The sequence below is a fragment of the Borostomias antarcticus genome, assembly GCF_949987555.1.
Source record: "Borostomias antarcticus genome assembly, chromosome: 11".
In the NCBI taxonomy this organism is placed as follows: Eukaryota; Metazoa; Chordata; class Actinopteri; order Stomiiformes; family Stomiidae; genus Borostomias; species Borostomias antarcticus.
Genome location: NC_140244.1, coordinates 5,660,354 through 5,680,353, shown reverse-complemented (window position 1 = coordinate 5,680,353; position 20,000 = coordinate 5,660,354). Strand labels below are relative to the sequence as shown.

General features: G+C 48.1%; 1 protein-coding gene across 1 annotated transcript in view; it reads left to right on the top strand.

The window, feature by feature from the left end:
- Window positions 1-20,000, top strand: part of kif21b (kinesin family member 21B) — a gene marked incomplete at both ends in the record, with an annotated part of 83,600 nt that overhangs the window by 22,288 nt on the left and 41,312 nt on the right. The window contains 6 exons of the mRNA XM_084445755.1: window positions 9,034-9,256; window positions 9,712-9,894; window positions 12,290-12,439; window positions 12,611-12,745; window positions 17,536-17,709; window positions 18,646-18,761. Of these exons, the coding sequence (XP_084301881.1) occupies window positions 9,034-9,256; window positions 9,712-9,894; window positions 12,290-12,439; window positions 12,611-12,745; window positions 17,536-17,709; window positions 18,646-18,761 (981 nt within the window). The remainder of the gene's footprint in view (window positions 1-9,033; window positions 9,257-9,711; window positions 9,895-12,289; window positions 12,440-12,610; window positions 12,746-17,535; window positions 17,710-18,645; window positions 18,762-20,000) is intronic.

Below are 20,000 nucleotides of genomic sequence, written 5' to 3'. Positions count from 1 at the left end.
ATAAAAAACAATAAGGTGCTTAGGAGGGAGGATCGTTGTAGTACTTCTTGAAGAGGTGAGTTTTGAGCCTGCGGCAAAAGATGGGCAGCGACTGCTGTCCTGACATCAGTGGGCAGTTCGTTCCCCCATTGCGGGGCCAGGACAGAGAAGAGCCGTGACCGTGTCGATCGACCACAGGGGCCTCGGAGTGACGGGGCAGCCAGTCGCCCCGAGGTAGCAGAGTGTAGCGGTCGGGAGGGAGTGTGGGGTTTGATCATGGCCTGGAGGTAGGAGGGGGCTGTTCCTTTCATTGCCCTGTAGCTAGTACCAGAGTTTTAAACTGGATGCGAGCCGCTACCGGGAGCCAGTGTAGGGAACGGAGAAGGGAAGTTGTGTGGGAGAACTTGGGGTGGTTGAACACCAGGCAAGCAGCAGCTTTCTGGACAAGTTCCAGGGGTTTCATGGCTGACCCCGGGGCCCCAGCGAGGAGGGAGTTGCAGTAGTCCAGGCAGGAGATGACCAGGGCCTGGATGAGAACCTGCGCTGTTTCATCAGTGAGGAAAGGGCGAATCCTCCTGATGTTTTAGAGCATGAATCTGCAGGAGCGTGTGACGGATGTGATATGTGCGGAGAACGACAGTTGGTCATCCAGGGTCACACCCAGATTCCTCGCAGTCCGAGTCGGGGTCACCACTGTGTCTTCAATGGTGATGGCCAGGTCCCGGTGCGGGGAGCCCTTCCCCGGGAGGAACAGCAGCTCAGTCTTGTCCAGGTTGAGCTTGAAGTGATGTGTTGTCAGTTGGCGTGTGTTGGCGGCCATGTTGAACGCTGGCTTGTGATGCTCTGTTGCATGTCAGTCATTGAGTTATTGATGGGAATGCTGCATTTGCATATGAAGGCCCGTGTGGGACTGTCCAGGCTCCACCACACACACACGGACGCACGCGCACACACACAGACACACACACGCATGCACACACACACACACACGGACGCACGCGCACACACACAGACACACACACGCATGCACACACACGCATGCACACACACGCATGCACACACACACACGCACACACACACACACACACACACACACACACATACACACACACACACACACACACCAGCATGTATACATGCTTAGACCTGGACAGAAGCACACACGCACATGCCTGCACATGCACACACACGCACGCACACACACGCACAGTGTGTCACATTAGAAGTCTTTCGCACTGGCCTGTGTTGCTAGGGAAAGGGGCCCTTCATGAACTTTGTCAACAGAGTTTTGGCAACAGAAGAGAGGAAATGTACAACCCTCTTTCTCTCCCTTTCTCTCCTTTTCTCTCTGTCTCTCTCTCTGTCTCTCTCTCCCTGTCTCCTTCTGGCACCCTTCATCTCTTTCTATCATTCTCTCTCTCTCTCTCTCTCTCTCTCTCTCTCTCTCTCTCTCAATCTCTCACTCTATCAATCTCTCTCTATTAATCTCTTTATCTGTTTCTCCCTCTCTTTGAATCAGTCGTTTTGACATTTGTTTTACTGTTTGATGAATCCCATTTGGCTCCAGATGACTCATTGGTTTAGAGACATAATCTAGTCGAGTTTATGGGAAAAAGCTGCTCCACTCACAACGGTTATCAATTTGTGTGATTATTTGTGAGGGGGCCATCTGTGCATGTGACTGTGTGTGTGTGAGTGTGAGTGAGTGTGTGAGTGTGTGAGTGTGTGAGTGTGTGAGTGTGTGAATGTGTGTGTGTGTGTGTGTGAGTGTGTGAGTGTGTGAGTGTGTGAATGTGAATGTGTGTGTGTGTGTGTGTGTGTGAGTGTGTGTGAATGTGTGTGAATGTGTGTATGTGACCGATCGCTGCACTATCCCATTCTGCTGAAGAGGATGTTTTTTAACCTTGTTTTCTCTAGAAGACTAAGCCTTTTCTCGGCATTCTCGACATTAATGACATCCTGATGACACACTCCGGTCGTGACACAAAATGGCTCCCGCTTGCCCTATAATCCCTCTCTATGCAGTGGAGCCGAAGTGCAACTACAGTAATTGACACCATTTGACACACTATGGCAGACGTGTCTCCCAGTGGCACTGACTCTCCCTTATGTACAGTGGAGGTAAAGTGCAACTGACAGCGTTTTGACACACAATGGCATATGGACATACGCTCCCAGCTGTACATGCGTAGACCCTTTATACGAGGCCACAGAGGACACACGATGGCATCTGTCAGACACATGGCTACCAGTAAACGTGTCTGAAGCTTGTCGGCTGCAGATGAGAGTGGGACCCGGGGGTGTGTGTGTGTGTCTGTGTGTGTACACATATTCCAGTAATGGGTTTACAGTCCTGACCATTAATTATGTTTACAGTCATCGGAGACAATTTAAGAGGCACCGTAAGTTATTATATGACTTCCCATCTGAGAATTTACATCTGGCGCGTATTCGAACACTATTGCAATATTGCAGGATGCTGCATAGCAACAGAACGTACTTGAGATCTTTAACCTCCTGCGTCTATTCAGCTGCAGAATATCCGACCCTTTCTATCTGAGGTAGGGATGCACCGATTGCAAAATTCTGGGCCGATGGCCGATGTTTATTTTATTTAATTTTTATTCCCCCTTTTGTGCCAGAGAAATAAAGTGTATGGTTCCAAAACGCCTATTTTTATTTCACTTTAATTTGAAAGCAAACTACACGTGCGTTTGCGTTACGTCACGGATCTTCTCTGAATCTGCAGCTGGGTGGGCTACGTTTTGCAACAAAAAAAGCCGTAATTGTTGCGACATAAAATCGGCCACTACCATCGGTGAATATCATTTTATTTGCCGATGGGCAGTCAACAAGGCCAACATCGGCTGATGCCGATGTTCGGCCGATGCATCGGTACATCCCTAATCTAAGGTAATCCGAACTGCACAGATCCGTATGGGACTCAGTGTGCACCCCTGGGGTGCCCCTCAATCGTTGTTTAACTTCTCTTGCCTCCTAGTGGAGCAGTATTATCAACAACAGTTGTAATTTTCTCCCCGGTTTGAGCCATAATGAGCTCTGTTGGGTTTGATCATGATCTTGATGAGAGGATTCCCGCTCACAGACAAATCACAACCTTTTTCTGACTCACTGCACGACACGTCTGCCGGGAGGAGGGTGGATAATGAACAACACCGCGTGTGTGTCGCTCTGGGTGTGTTGACAGTGGGTGTGTATTTGTGTGTGTGTGTGTGTGTGTGTGTTTGATGTCTATGTGAGATAGAGATAGTTATGTACAGACTGTGTGTGTGTGTGTGTGTGTGTGTGTGTGTGTGTGTATACACAAGTGAAGAGAGCAGTGTTTATGCCCCCTGATAGTTTTGAGAACTTATCCTATTAGTGTGAACAGATAAAGGATAGATAAAGGGATTAATGCAGCACACGATAATTTCTCTCTGCCTCTCTCTTTGTGTGCGTCTCTCTCTCCCTAGTTCTCTCTCTCTCTCTGTCTCTCCTTTTCTCTCTCTGTCTCTCTCCCTCTAGCTCTGTCCGTCTGTCTCTCTCTCTTTTTCTGTCTCTCCCCTAGTTCTGTCTCTCTCTATCTGTCTCTCCTTTTCTCTCTGTCTCGCTCTGTCTCTAGCTCTGTCTGTCTCTCTCTTTCTCTGTCTCTCCTCTAGTTATGTCTTTCTCTGTCTGACTCTCTCTTCGTGTATCTCTCTATCTCTCTCTGCCTCCTTCTCTTTCACAATCCATCTTCTTATAGAAAGTCAGTCAAGGCTTTTTTTTAAGTACAGTGCATCCCTAGGCTGTCTCTCTCTCTCTCTCTCTCTCTCTCTCTCTCTGAGAGAGTGTGTGTCAGTGTCTGTGTGTGTGTGTATGTGTGTGTGTGTGTGTGTGTGTGTATGTGATAAGGGTGTGATGTTTGTTATAGTGATCAATGTTATGGATCTGGTGATCAATATTATAGATCTAGTCTTTTGTTGGGAGCTGCTGTCTCAAGCTGAAGTGGTGTGCGTGTTTGCCTGTGTGTGTGTGTGTGTGTGTTTGCCTGTGTGTGTGTGTGTGTGTGTTTGCCTGTGTGTGTGTGTGTGTGTGTCTGTGGGGAGGGGGGGTGTCAATTTTACAGCACTCCCATGGAGTCTGTCATGGCCGGAGGTGAATGTATACTGTAGGAGATGTGTGTGTGTGTATGTGTGTGTGTGTGTGTGTGTGAAGTGATTATTTATGGCTTTAGTGTTTTCTGTCTCCGTGGTCTCTGACAGACTGCCATTGTTGCAATGCATGATGTAAGAGTGTGTGTGTGTGTGTGTGTGTGTGTGTGTTTATAGGTGTGTGTGCTCATTCACATAGGGTTATTCTGATGTGATATACAGTGCTGCTGGTCAACCCTCACATCAATCCTGTTCTACTCTACTGGGTTGGCTTCCACAGAGAGGGAGAGAGAGAGAGAGGAAGAGAGGGAGAGAGAGAGAGAGAGAAAGATGGATGAGAGAGAGAGATGGATGAGAGGAAGAGAGAGAGAGGGAGAGAGAAAGAGGGGGAGAGAGAGAGATGGATGAGAGGACGAGAGAGAGGAAGAGAGAGAGAGGGGGAGAGAGAGAGGGAGAGAGATGGATGAGAGGAAGAGAGAGGGAGAGGGAGAGGGAGAGAGATGGATGAGAGGAAGAGAGAGAGGGAGAGAGAGAGAAAGAGAAAGAGAAAGGGAGAGAGAAGGAGGGAGAGAGGGAAAGGGGGGTGAGAGAGATGGACAGAGAGAGATGGGGTGGGACAAACTGATATACTGAGAACAACAGACAGCAGTGGGAGAGGGAGGACATGGAGTCAGAGTCTACAACCGTCTCGTTGAGCTCCAGATTGTTTTGGCCGCACCAGGACAGCAGCTGGTCGATCTCCCTATAGGCGGATTCGTCGTCCTCGTAGATGAGTCCGAAGAGGGTGGCGTCATCCAAAAACTTGACAGACTGGTGATTGGAGGTGCAGCTGTTGGTGTTCAGGGAGAAGAGTAGGGGGGGAAGGACGCAGCCCTGGGGGGCGCCAGGTGCTGATGGACCTGGAGTCTGAGACATTTTGACCCAGCTTCACGCGCTGCTGGGAGAGTACGTACCCTCCAGTGTGGGTGGGAGGATGGTGTTGAAAGCAGCTGTCGTCCGCACCGTGTTTTTACTGCGGCGTCCACAGACCTGTTTGTCCCGTAGGGGAACTGCAGGGGGGTCCAGGATCAGGGTTGGATTTCCGATGCAGCAGAACCAGGCGCTCAAAGACCTTCATTACTACAGAGGTCAGGGCGGCGGGCCTGTGGTCATTCAGGCCATTGAAGCTCTTGGAGGTCTTGATGCAGGATGGTACATGGCACGTCTCTAGAGAGGTGTTGACGATGTCAGCGAACACCGGGGACAGCTGATCGGCGCAGCACTTCAAGATGGAGGGGGGAGGCGGAGTCCGGTCCGGCCGCTTTCCTGGGGTTCTGTCTCCAGAACAGATGGTTCACATCCTTCTCCAGGACGGATGAGAGAGCTAGAGAGATAGAGATGGATTGAGGGAGAGAGAGAGAGAGAAGAAAGAGGGGGGAGGGAGAGAGAGAGAGCAAAAGATTTAAGAGAGAGAGGGGATTAGAAGGCTAATTAGAAAAACATTGATCAAATTTACAACTAAATCCATTGGGTGGGATCCTGTGAAAATTGTCAAAGGATTCTCTCCAAGGACAGAAGAGATGACAAAAGAGAGAGAGAGAGAGAGAGAGAGAGAGAGAGGGAGGAGGATGAAGGAAGAAAAGAAAGTGGTTTATTCGTCATACGGTTTACACACATCAACACACGCGTGCAATGGGCAGCGACACCTGAAAACACACACATAGACGCGCGAGGTTGAGGTTCGCTGACAAAATGCTGCGCTGTCCTCCTCAGCTGGCAGCTGGGAGCAGCGGACCACGCCCTGGGGACCGCGCCCTGGGGACCGCGCCCTGCGGACCACACTTTGGGGACCCGGCCCAGTCACTTACGGACAGGGGAGCCATCTGTTCCTCTGCATGCGTTCATGTTAGGGTTCATGGGGAGGAACCCCCTTGAGAACACGGGGGGAGAAAATGTGGGGAACATCACGGAGGAGAACAGCTCCTCACAGAACGGCCCGGGAGACGACTGGGCCCCGTCCCGGGCCTGAACAGGTCCAGAACCCACAGCCCAGAACCTTCTGAACCGGCCCATCACACACCAGCTCTACAGCTCAGCCACCATGACGACTCAGTGACTCTCAATCCTCTCACATGTGCAGCTGTGACACACACACACACACACGCATGCACACGCACACACTGATTTACAGCTGTAGAAACACAATGAGTGCATACAGTTCCTCTCTTTGCCAGCTCTGTTCTCTCTTAGTAACGAACCTAAAACGTGCGTCGGAGGTATGATTCAACAAAGATATATGATTCAACAAAGATATATGATTCAACAAAGATATCTGATTCAACAAAGATATCTGATTCAACAGAGATATCTGATTCAACAAATATCTGATTCAACAGAGATATCTGATTCAACAAATATATATGATTCAACAAAGATATCTGATTCAACAAAGATATCTGATTCAACAAAGATATATGATTCAACAAAGATATCTGATTCAACAAAGATATCTGATTCAACAAATATCTGATTCAACAAATATCTGATTCAACAAATATCTGATTCAACAGAGATATCTGATTCAACAAAGATATCTGATTCAACAAAGATATCTGATTCAACAAAGATATCTGATTCAACAGAGATATCTGATTCAACAAATATCTGATTCAACAGAGATATCTGATTCAACAAAGATATCTGATTCAACAAAGATATCTGATTCAACAAAGATATCTGATTCAACAGAGATATTATCTGATTTTACAGAGATATCTGATTCAACAGAGATATTATCTGATTCAACAAAGATATCTGATTCAACAGAGATATCTGATTCAACAAAGATATCTGATTCAACAAAGATATCTGATTCAACAAATATATCTGATTCAACAGAGATATTATCTGATTCTACAGAGATATCTGATTCAACAGGGATATTATCTGATTCAACAAATATATCTGATTCAACAGAGATATTATCTGATTCTACAGAGATATCTGATTCAACAGGGATATTATCTGATTCAACAGAGATATCTGATTCAACAGTATTAACTGTCCTAGCAGTCAATGACATTCAGCATTTAAGGCCAACAGGCCTGGCTAATGGTGCCTCTCAAATCAAACAGTCTTTCTGAAGGCCCTCTTAAGTGGCAGGTTAGGACTGTAATGTATTCCATGTGGTGGAGATGGTGTATTTTAATGTCCTAATGCACTTTTGCAATCCCTCCTCAGTTCATCTGGTCTTAAAGGCAAGTCTGGAAAACGCTGTTGTCAGCATGGGAAGGGGGGGCTGTGTGTGTGTGTGTAGCCACTGGCTTCCTGTGCATTTTAGGATTGATTTTAAAATCTTGCTGTTTACTTTTAAGTGCCTAAATGGCTTGGCACCCATCTACCTCTCAGAACTGCTGGAACCCTATGCTCCTTCAAGGTCCCTCAGGTCCTCTGATCAGCTTCTCCTGGTTGTCCCCAAATCCAGGCTGAAGCTCAGGGGGGATCGGGCTTTCGCAGTGGCCGCCCCTAAGCTCTGGAATGAGCTACCCCTGCATGTTAGACAGGCCCCCACTCTGCAGGTGTTTAAATCACGCCTCAAAACTCACTTATATTCTTTGGCGTTTTCCTGACATGGCCTAAGAGACTTGTCCTTTTTTATGTGACATACTGCGTATGTTTTACTATGTGTTCTTTGTGTATTATTGTTGTTTGACTTGTACAGCACTTTGGTCAACTTTGTTGTTTTTAAATGTGCTCTATAAATAAAATGGTATGGTATGGTATGGTATGTGTGTGTGTGTGTGTTGCTGTAGGTGTTGGGTGTGGTTCTATGTCTGAAAGGTGTGAGGTAAAGATGGTGGGGTGTCAGTGTATATTTACTACACTACTGTATGTGTAAACGTGTTTGTGTGTCTTTGTGCGTGTGTGGGTTACATTTGAGACGTGTATCGCAGCTGCTCATGGGGAATACTGTATCTCTGGTGTGGTCTCTCCTGTGGTGAGAGTTTGTGTGTGGGGGTATATGTGTGTGGGTGTGTGTGCGCGCCTGTGTGTGTGTATGTGCAAGCATGTGTGGGAGAGAGTTTCTGCTTGGTCATGAATTTTCCCAGCTTAAAGCTATTAACTTAGTCCCCGACCCTCCACATAGCGTCTGTGTCTCTTGCCTAATCCCTAATCCGTAAATTAGCTCTGTCTTGTTCTTGGCACAGAAATCCCATAACAAACAGCCTCCATCTATGCCAACTACCTAGTCCTCTATTGATGTTGTTGTATAATAAGGTTCCCAAAAGCAACTCTCCAATGTCTGATCTGACAGAAATTGTGTCTAGAAATGACTTGATCGATCAAAAGGGGCATCCCACCAAACTTCTTGTTCCTGAGCAAAGAGCTGACGTTGCACAAATTTCACCCGCTGATCAATATTGTATAATAGCGTATATACAGTACACAGTCAACACTCAGGCCCACAACCAGCTGATTCTAATGACCACAACTATTCAGTCGGGTTGAGAACTGATGACCACAGCTCTTCAGGTTGAGAACTAATGACCACAGCTCTTCAGGTTGAGAACTAATGACCACAGCTCTTCAGGTTGAGAACTAATGACCACAGCTCTTCAGGTTGAGAACTAATGACCACAGCTCTTCAGTCAGGTAGAGGAACTAACTTGTGAAATCAGGAAGTTTAGTGCTTAGGTGGAGCAAATCCACGGTTTATAATCTACATATTATGTTTACTTCCTGAAGCCTGGTTTTACACCTTCTGCATCGTGTCGATTTCAAATCAAATCAAACTTTATTTGTATAGCGCATTTCATGCACAGAGGCGACACCATGCGCCTTAACACAACACTCTCCAGCATGTAGTTCCACGTGTCTTTAACCCGCGCCGGCGTGGGATCCCGACCCCTCTCTGACCTCGCCTCTCCTCCCTCGCCCTCAGGATCCGCCCCCAGATGGCGAAGGAGAAGATCGAGGGCTGCCACGTGTGCACGCTGGTGACGCCCGGAGAGCCCCAGGTGCTTCTGGGTAAGGACAAGGCCTTCACCTACGACTTCGTGTTCGACCTGGGCTCCTCCCAGCAGCAGGTCTACCATGCCTGCGTCCACAAGCTGATCGAGGGCTGCTTCCACGGCTACAACGCCACCGTGCTCGCCTACGGACAGGTCTGGGAACGCACACACACACACACACACACACACACACACACACACACACACACACACACACACACTGTACACACACATGCACACATATAAACATACACACACACACACACACACACACACAATTTTGCATTTCTATCCTTGTGGGGACCACACCACACAACTTAACCATAGCCATAAAACGTAAAGCTAACCCTAAACATAACCTTTGACCCCTAACCTTAACCTTAATGCTAATACCTAACCCCAGAAAACCCCTAAACCTAACCCTAGATCCTAAACCTAACCCTAAACATAACCTTTGACCCCTAACCATAATTGTAACCCAAGCCACACACACTCACACCCACACACACACACACAAATCTAATAGTGACATGAGCCCATATGAGGGTACGTTTCTAACGTGTATCTCTGACTGTGTGTGTGTGTGCGTGTGTGTGCGTGTGTGTCAGACGGGCTCGGGGAAGACCTACACCATGGGGACCGGCTTCGACGTGAGCGTGCGTGAGGAGGAGTGTGGCATCATCCCGCGGGCGGTGCACCAGCTGTTCCAGGGCATCCAGCAGAGACGGGCGCAGGCGCTGGACACGGGCACGCACCCGCCCCAGTTTAAAGTCAGCGCCCAGTTCCTAGAGGTGAGGACACACACACACACACACACACACACATACACACACACACACACACACCAGAATAATCAGCGCCCAGTTCCTAGAGGTGAGGACACACACACACACACACACACCAGAATAGTCAGCGCCCAGTTCCTAGAGGTAAGGACACACACACACACCAGAATAGTCAGCGCCCAGTTCCCTAGAGGTGAGGACACACCCACACACACACACACACACACACCCACACCAGAATAGTCAGCGCCCAGTTCCTAGAGGTAAGGACACACACACACACCAGAATAGTCAGCGCCCAGTTCCCTAGAGGTGAGGACACACCCACACACACACACACACACACACCCACACCAGAATAGTCAGCGCCCAGTTCCTAGAGGTGAGGACACACACACACACACACACACACACACACATCAGAATAGACTCACCTACCGTAAGGTGATCGCGTGCTCGGCGGCGAGTGTGTGCACGTTCTCCCATGGTGTGTGTGTGCGTGTGCGTGCGTGTGTGTGTGCGTGTGTGTGTGTGTGTGTGCGTGTGTGCGTGTGTGTGTGCGTGTGTGCATGCGTGCAGTAGTTCGTTAACCTTAACAAGACGTGACATTAACCAGGGCGATGCAGAGATCAACCTCGCTTAACAAAAACAGGAAGTGACAGCGTGATGACAGAGAGCCCCGTGCATTGTGGGTCTTGATTGATGTCGGCCATTACGTCCCGACGCGACCCGTGAGCTGGAGTAGAGCGGAGGAGAGAGGGATGAGTGTGGATGGATGGATGGAGGGAGGGAGGGAGGGATGATATGTAATGGGTCTTTAACTGTGGGTGCCAAGGCGTTCCTGGTGCAAGGATGTGTTGCCTGTTTAGTGTTTAATAGTAGCTGTCCAATGTGTGTGCGCGTGTGTGTTCGTGTGTGTGTGCGTGCGCGTGTGTGTGTGTGCGCTTGCGTGTGCGCTTGCGTGTGTGTGTGTGTGTGAGAGACTTCCGTCTCCACTCAGCTCTCCCTGGGGACCATCGACTGCTAATACAGCTCTGATTCTATTAAACATGACTCCACTTACCTCCTCACTGTCTCTATCTCTCCATCTGTCTCCCCCTCTCTCTCCATCTCTCTCTCTCTCTCCATCCCCTCAGATCCACATCAGTATGTACTCTCTTCTCTCTTACTTCATCAGTCATTCTTTCCTCTCATCTACTTCTCTCTTTCTCTCTCTTCTTTCCTCTCCCACCTCTCTCTCTCTCTCTCTCTCTCTCCTTGCTGCTCTGTCGTTAGTTCAGTTGTAGCCTGCTGATCAGGTCAGGGGTATCAGAAAAAGTCAGGTAGTGTGTGTTTGTGTGTGTCTATGTGTTTGTGTGTGTGTGTTTGTGTATATGTCTGTGTGTTTGTGTGTGTGTGTGTATATATCTATGTTTCTCTGTGTGTGTGTGTGTGTGTAAACTGCTGAGTTGTCTCCTGACCTCCGTGACCTTTATCCTAGCTATTGGTGACCCCTAGAGGCTGGAGGTCATACTACACCCTATGACCTCTGCCCTTTCATTCGTCACTGTCTCTCTGTTGTTGTTGTTATTGTTGTTGTTGTGTGTGTGAGTGTGTGTGTGTGATTTACTTGTGTGTGATTTTACGTATCTGTGTGACTATACTACTTTTCATGATCAGAATCAGAAATGTTTATTGCCAGTTTACTAGGAATTTCTTTCAGTCAATGGTGCATAACATGGACAGGACAGTGTAGAGACAGGACAGTGCAGAGACAGGACAGTGCAGAGACAGGACAGTGCAGAGACAGGACAGAGCAGAGACAGGACAGAGCAGAGATGGGACAGTGCAGAGACGGGACAGGGCAGAGACAGGACAGGGCAGAGACAGGACAGAGCAGAGACAGGACAGGGCAGAGACAGGACAGGGCATAGACAGGACAGAGCAGAGACAGGACAGAGCAGAGACAGGACAGTGCAGAGACAGGACAGTGCAGAGACAGGACAGTGCAGAGACAGGACAGAGCAGAGACAGGACAGTGCAGAGACAGGACAGGGCAGAGACAGGACAGTCAGAGACAGGACAGAGCAGAGACAGGACAGTCAGAGACAGGACAGAGCAGAGAGGTACAAAATACGAATGCACAAAGAAAAACAATATACAAAATGGAGTGTGGTCAGTGATGATGATGTGTGCTATGTATTTGTGTGTTGATGTACATATGTTGATATATCTGTGTGTGTGTGTGTGTATTTATGGTTTATCTGTGTGTGTGTGTGTATTTATGGTTTATCTGTGTTTGTGTGTGTGTATTTATGGTTTGTCTGTGTCTGTGTGTGTGTGTGTGTGTATGTATGGTTTATCTGTGTGTGTGTGTGTGTGTGTGTGTGTGTGTGGGTGTGTGTGTGTGTGTGTGTACCAGCTGTACAACGAGGAGATCCTGGACCTGTTTGACGGCTCCAGGGAGCCGGACGTCCGCAACAGGAAGTCCAACATCAAGATCCACGAGGACGGCAGCGGCAGCATCTACACCACCGGGGTCACCGCACGCCTCGTCGGCTCCGAGGAGGAGGTGTGTGTGTGTGTGTGAGTGTGTGAGAGAGAGAGAGAGAGAGAGAGAGAGAGAGTAGTATTGCGTATGTGAGGAAGTAGTACAGTATTGTAATATGTGTAATACTGTAATATGTGTGTGTGCTCATGTGTGTTTAAACGTGTGTGCGCGTGCGTGTGTGTGTGTGTGCAGCTGCTGCAGTGTCTGAAGCTGGGCGCCCTGTCTCGCACCACCGCCTCAACCATGATGAACGCCCAGAGCTCCCGATCACACGCCATCTTCACCATCCAGCTCTGCCAGATCAGGCTCTGCCAACACAACACCACGGTGAGGGAGAGAGAGAGAGGAGTGGAGGGGAGAGAGAGAGAGGAGGGAGGGAGGGAGGGAGGGAGGGAGAGAGAGAGAGGGGGAGAGATGGAGGGAGAGGGTGGGGAAGAGGGAGAGAGATGGGGGAGGGAGAGAGGGGGACCTTTCCAAGATGGCAGCCACTTTCCAAGATAAAGAGAGAGAGAGAGGAGGAGAGAGGGACATGGAGATTGGGGTAGAGAGATGGAGGGGGGAAGGAGGAGAGAGAAAGTGAGGCAGCAAGAGAAGGATGGAGGGAGAATGGGAAAGCATCTTGGTGTAGAAGGTACAGTATCCTATGGGAAGCCGTTTAGGGCAGGCGCACTGAAACCTGGACACATACACTGAACCCCTTCACCTACACCACTGAGAATCTCTGCTCCCTCCCCTGAAAATCATCCCCCCTCCACACTTTGTCTCTGCTCTCCCCTCTGAAAATCATCCCCCCTCCACACTTTGTCTCTGCTCTCCCCTCTTAAAATCATCCCCCCTCCACACTTTGTCTCTGCTCTCCCCTCTGAAAATCATCCCCCCTCCACACTTTGTCTCTGCTCTCCCCTCTGAAAATCATCTCCCCCCCACCAGACCCCCCCCCCCCCACACTTTGTCTCTGCTCTCCCCCTAAAAATCATCGCTCCCCCCCCTCACTCTCTCTCTCTTACTCCCTCCCTAACCCCACCTCCCCCCTTCCCTCTGTCACTTTCTCTCTCACTCACACCCTTCAGTTAGAGGTTGGAGGGGCGGTTTTCAGTGGGCGGAGTGGAAGTGATTTTCAGTGTGGGGAGCGGGAATTTCAGTGCGCCCGGAAGTCTGTTTCAATGCGCCTAACTGCCTTCCGCTTTGCGTCTCCGGTCACGATAGGGGGTTAAAGAATGTGATATAACACCGGAACATACTATAAGTTTAACAAGCAAGTTATCACGTTTTAGCTAGTAGGAAAAAACATATTATGCATAAAGTAGCAGTAGGCCTACTCAATTGGTCATTGCAAACAGTGATTAGGTTGTCGATATTTTGTTCACAAAAATAAAAACTGCGCAAACGCTGATTACGTTTTGCGAGGTAGCCTAGGCTTAGTGCCCGAAGCACGCTTCTCAAATGCAGTTTAGGAAGAATAGCCTACAATAGGATATTAAATTCAGTCCAAAAAACTGTAATTATTGCTTAAACCAAGGAGGATCAGAAGCAAAAGTTGCTCTCATTCTTATTGTCTGATCGCTCTCTAGACCTGAAGAAATTAGGATATTTGGGTAACATCACTGATGTGTGATGACGATGTGCAGCGCCAGTGCTGCAATCTTTATGCACAGGCCAATATGCTGGCACGCACATTTCATGTGTAGGCCTACAGATGATGTTAAAATGATCCTGTTGAGAGCCGACTGTAGTCCACGTTAGGCCTATACAGCCCATCTCTGGCCTAATTATAGCCCCCTTGTCCAGCGCGGTGTGGGAGAGCCCGTACACCGCACTGGACCAGGGCTAGCGAATTATAGCACAGCTAAATCCTCCAGTGCAAGTTAATAATAATGATGCATTTTATTTCAAGTTATCTGTTTGTGACTACTGAATGTCCCCACCTTCAATGCTGTGTGGAGGAATGTTATGTAGGCTATGTAGGCTACTGTCCACAGTTAGTCACAACAAAACCAGATGGTTGCCCTCGCGGAGATTAAACTGTGTGATACAAGGAAGCTACTCTTGTTTGTGGAAACACTGGATGCCTCGATGCCTTCATGTATCTTAATCTGTTGTATTTGTGTATATATTTTTATATGGACCCGATTCTGGAATAAAGTCTTCGTTCATTCATTCAATGAGAGGTTGCAAAGGGCTGAAGCAAATGCACAAAAATAAAGTCAAGTCAAGAAGTTTATTGTCATGTGCATGGGTTACACAGTGGCACCACACCACACAATGAAATTCTTACTTTGCTTTGTCCTCCGGTGCACACATCCTAGGTCTAACAATGAAATATCAATAAAAAATAGCAATTAAGTAAAAAATGTAATCAAAACCACGTAAGAAACAAAGCATGTAGGCCTAGGTAAAATAAACGTGTGCGGCTACTGAACGGTAGCCTAGAGATGGTCCTTCACCTGGAAGAGCGCACTCGCTTCTTCTCGTCTAGGTTTAGGTATAGGGCAGACCTAGGCTATAAGACGGCTGCTGAATGAGACACGGCTTTACGTCATACTCCTTCCCGACAGTATACATTTTCGCTTTCAGAATTGAACTAGAAGTTAGTTATATGATTGTTATGAACATACGCGCAGTTTGACTTTTTGATCGGGGGGGCAGTGAGTCACAGCCCCCCCCCCCCCCCTCATCAAATAGGGATTATAATAGCGGTAAAAATACGAGCCCTGCACGAACATAGGAATGCGCATATTCTGTTACAGCTACATGATTGACCCACAACATTTCAAAACACAGTGCTTATTCTGTCCAATATCCACGTTTCGTTCAACTGCGCCTCCTTTCTCTTAGGCCATGTCTGCACTTCATGTCTTTCATTGTTTGAAAACTGTCTTCACTTCGTGAGTAACGAAATAATATTAAATATAACCAATTTCTGTAGATTGGAAACAGTGACAAAAGTGAAAGGTGAATGGCTCCTGACTGCCTGGACCAGAGCTAAGCAACACGGCAAGTCAGATTATGGGCCTATATTCATTCACATAGGCAAGAAAACAGGCCTACGAATGTTTCAAAGCCTAGGCTATATGCATATTTAATTAATTAATGTAATTCATTCAACGTGTTGAATAGCCTGCTACTGAAATATGCTACATTAAATGTCAACATTCTTGTATCAAGAATACAATATTATAATTGAAAACACCCACACGTATTAAATAATTAAGCTAATAAATGAGACCAAATAAATGCTTTTAGGCAGAGTTTACAGACTTTTTATTTCTTAATTAAAACAGAATGTAGGCCTATGCTACGCCTTTCATGCTTCAATGTCGGGATGTGTCATAAACAGCGTAGGCCTATTAGAATCCAGCAATTGTCTCTTCACATGTAGCCTATCTGCATTTATATCAAAGAATATTACTGCGTGCATAATCGATTTGACAACTGGACAATGGATACGTTGCACAGCAAATATGCAGTAGGCCTATCCAACAGTTCGTTCATGGCTAGCAATGGTGGGCCTACAGTTATGGAATTAGCTCATGTTTGGGTTGCTGTCAAAGCTGTCACTCTTATGTTGCTATAGCCTACAATTATCAGAACAATATGAACATTCAGTTGAAAGTTTTCCATCCACCCATAACTGGATGAGGAATAACCACTATTCATGTGGTGGAATACACAGACGTTGTCGATGGCGAAACAAAGTTCTACGATCCATCCGTAAAAGCGAGGCGATGCCGCCAGTTGAAACCGAGATTCACACACAATGTGATCTGTTCTGCGGTCACGTCATTACGTGCGAGTCCTGGTGTTCCCCTGGCAGCTGCGATTCTCTCATTTTCAAGTCGTTGGCCTAACTGTTGCAAGACAACACTTAGGTGCTCGTATAAGGACTCCAACAAAGCCGCCTCCGGGACACCGCTTTGGCGGACAATGTTTGTTATAGTAAAGACAGTCCCGACATGAGACTCAAGCTCGTAATAATAGTTGCTAGTTGGGTAGGGGTCCTATACCTGCACTGCTTCCAGACAGCGCAAAACGCGCACGAAAACATCTGAAACATCCTCATTTGAAATAGGCCTAACAAATGGCTGGTGGCAAAAGCTGATAAAAAGTATAACGAAAAGTTTGAGCATTGTGTTTGTTTGGTTTGTTCCCTTTTTCTCTCTAATTTGCTTGTTAAATGCGGGTCTAACGTTTCCGGTTCTTTAACCCCGTATAGCCTATCGTGACCGGAGACGCAAAGCGGAAGGCAGTTAGGCGCATTGAAACAGACTTCCGGGCGCACTGAAATTCCCGCTCCCCACACTGAAAATCACTTCCACTCCGCCCACTGAAAACCGCCCCTCCAACCTCTAACTGAAGGGTGTGAGTGAGAGAGAAAGTGACAGAGGGAAGGGGGGAGGTGGGGTTAGGGAGGGAGTAAGAGAGAGAGAGTGAGGGGGGGGAGCGATGATTTTTAGGGGGAGAGCAGAGACAAAGTGTGGGGGGGGGGTCTGGTGGGGGGGGGGGTGATTTTCAGAGGGGAGAGCAGAGACAAAGTGTGGGGGGGGGGTCTGGTGGGGGGGGGTGATTTTCAGAGGGGAGAGCAGAGACAAAGTGTGGGGGGGGGGGGTCTGGTGGGGGGGAGATGATTTTCAGAGGGGAGAGCAGAGACAAAGTGTGGAGGGGGGATGATTTTCAGAGGGGAGAGCAGAGACAAAGTGTGGAGGGGGGATGATTTGCAGGGGAGGGAGCAGAGACAAAGTGTGGAGGGGGGATGATTTTCAGAGGGGAGAGCAGAGACAAAGTGTGGAGGGGGGATGATTTTCAGGGGAGGGAGCAGAGATTCTCAGTGGTGTAGGTGAAGGGGTTCAGTGTATGTGTCCAGGTTTCATTGGGCCTGCCCTAAACGGCTTCCCATAGTATCCTAACTACTGTATCTCTCTCTCCGTCTCTCGCTCTTTCTCTCTCGCTCTATCTCCCCCTCCTTCTCTCTCTCTCCTTCTTTCTCTCTCTCTCTCCTTCTTTCTCTCTCTGTCTCTCTCCTTTCACTCTCTGTGTCTCTCTCTTAATCTTTCTCTCTCTCTCTCTCTCTCTGCCTCCCCCCCCCCCTCCACCAGGAGAATGGGGGAGTGAGCGGCGAGGTGAACGGCGAGGTGAACGGCGTGGACGGAGGCTCCTCCCCCGTGGCCCAGCCGGAGTACGAGACGCTGACGGCCAAGTTTCACTTCGTGGACCTGGCGGGCTCAGAGCGACTCAAACGCACCGGCGCCACCGGGGAGCGGGCCAGGGAGGGCATCTCCATCAACTGTGGCCTGGTGAGGGTGTGTGTGTGTGTGTGTGTGTGTGTGTGTGTGTGTGTGTGTGTGTGTGTGTGTGTGTGTGTGTGTGTGTGTGTGTGTGTGTGTGTGTGTGTGTGTGTGTGTGTGAGAGAGTGTGAGACAGATTGGTTGTGTCAGAGAATGTGTGTGTGAGATGACAGGCATCACATCTCTCTCTCTGCTCAGTGATATGTATGAGAGAGTTGACATGTTGGGGATATGAAGTATGCTCTGCCTATATGTGAGCCAGTGAGCCAGAATGTGTGTGGGAGTGTGTGTGTGGGAGTGTGTGGGAGTGTGTGGAAGTGTGTGTGGTGTGTGTGTGGTGTGTGTGTCTGTTAGGGCTGTGTTTAAAAAATCGATTAATCGATTCTGAATCAAATGATTCAGAATCGATTCATGAATCCCAAAATCGATCTTTTATTTAATGAATGAATGAATAAATGAAGGAATGAATAGTTCTTTAATTCATTCAATGATTTATTCATTCATTCATTTTTTTAAATCAGTATACCCAGCCCTAGTATTGATGTGTTGCATAACTTGGCAGTCATGTAATTAAGGTTACAGCTAAAAAGAAAATCAGGTTTTAGTAACACTAACTGAATCGATATTGAATCGAATCAAATCGAATTGAATCGTGATAATCGATTCTGAACCTTGTGAATTGGAATCAAATCGATTCTTGAAATTCGAATCGATACCTAGCCCTAGTGTCTGTGTGTTTGTAGGTGTGCGTGTGTGTGTGTGTGTGTGTGTGTGTGTGTGTGTGTGTGTGTGTGCGTGTGCGCGCAAGAAGAAAGGTGATATTTTGTTCATGTGTGTGACAGCGATGATGATGATTAAGATGATGTTGATGCTATTTTGTCATGATGATGATGATGATGATGATGATGGTGGTGTGTGTGTGTTGTGTGTGTGTGTGTTGTCCAGCTGGCTCTGGGGAATGTGATCAGCGCCCTGGGAGACCAGAGTAAGAAAGGAGGACATGTTCCCTACAGAGACTCCAAACTCACACGGCTGCTACAGGACTCACTGGGAGGAAACAGGTAGCACACACACACACACACACACACACACACACACACACACACACACACACACACACACACAGACACACACACACACACCTACAAACGCACGCAGGCACGCGCACACACACAGGCGCACACACAGACACACACACACACACACAGACACACACACCTACAAACACACACACTTACACACTTACACACACACACACACACACACACACCTACAAACGCACGCAGGCACGCGCACACACACAGGCGCACACACAGACACACACACACACACACACAGACACACACACCTACAAACACACACACTTACACACACACTTACACACTTACACACACGCACACACACACACACACACACACACACACACCTGCAAACACACACTTACACACACACACCTACAAATACACACACACACTCCCGCACCACACGCGCGCACACACACACACACACACACACACAAACAAGCAAAAGTATTTTGCTCTGAACACCAATATTGCTTTATTGAACTATAATGTTTTGTCAGTCCTGCGCTGCTATTCCCATGAGCATTGCGCAACACACCGCTGGCCCAGTGTTACAGTGAGAGGCTTGTGGTTCAGAGCCGTGGTCGTTTGATACCCCGGTACACCTTAGAACGGTGTACCGTTACATCCCTACACACCCCACACACACTCACACACACACACACACACACACACACACACACACACACACACACACACACACACACACACTCGCACACACTCACACCTACATTTTTATCTCTTTGACTCACTCACAGTCTAAACTTGCACTCTCTCTCCCCTCTGTCCTCCATGTCAGACGGTGTTGATCTCTCTCTGATCTCTCTCCTCCACAGTCAGACGGTGTTGATCTCTCTGATCTCTCTCCTCCACAGTCAGACGGTGTTGATCTCTCTCCTCTCTCCTCCACAGTCAGACGGTGTTGATCTCTCTCTCTCTATCCTCCACAGTCAGACGGTGTTGATCTCTCTCTCTCTATCCTCCACAGTCAGACGGTGTTGATCTCTCTCCTCTCTCTCCTCCACAGTCAGACGGTGTTGATCTCTCTCTCTCGTCTCTTCTCCACAGTCAGACGATGTTGATCTCTCTCTCCTCCACAGTCAGACGGTGTTGATCTCTCCTCTTTCTCCTCCACAGTCAGACGGTGTTGATCTCTCTCTGATCTCTCTCTCTCCTCCACAGTCAGACGGTGTTGATCTCTCTCTCCTCTCTCTCCCT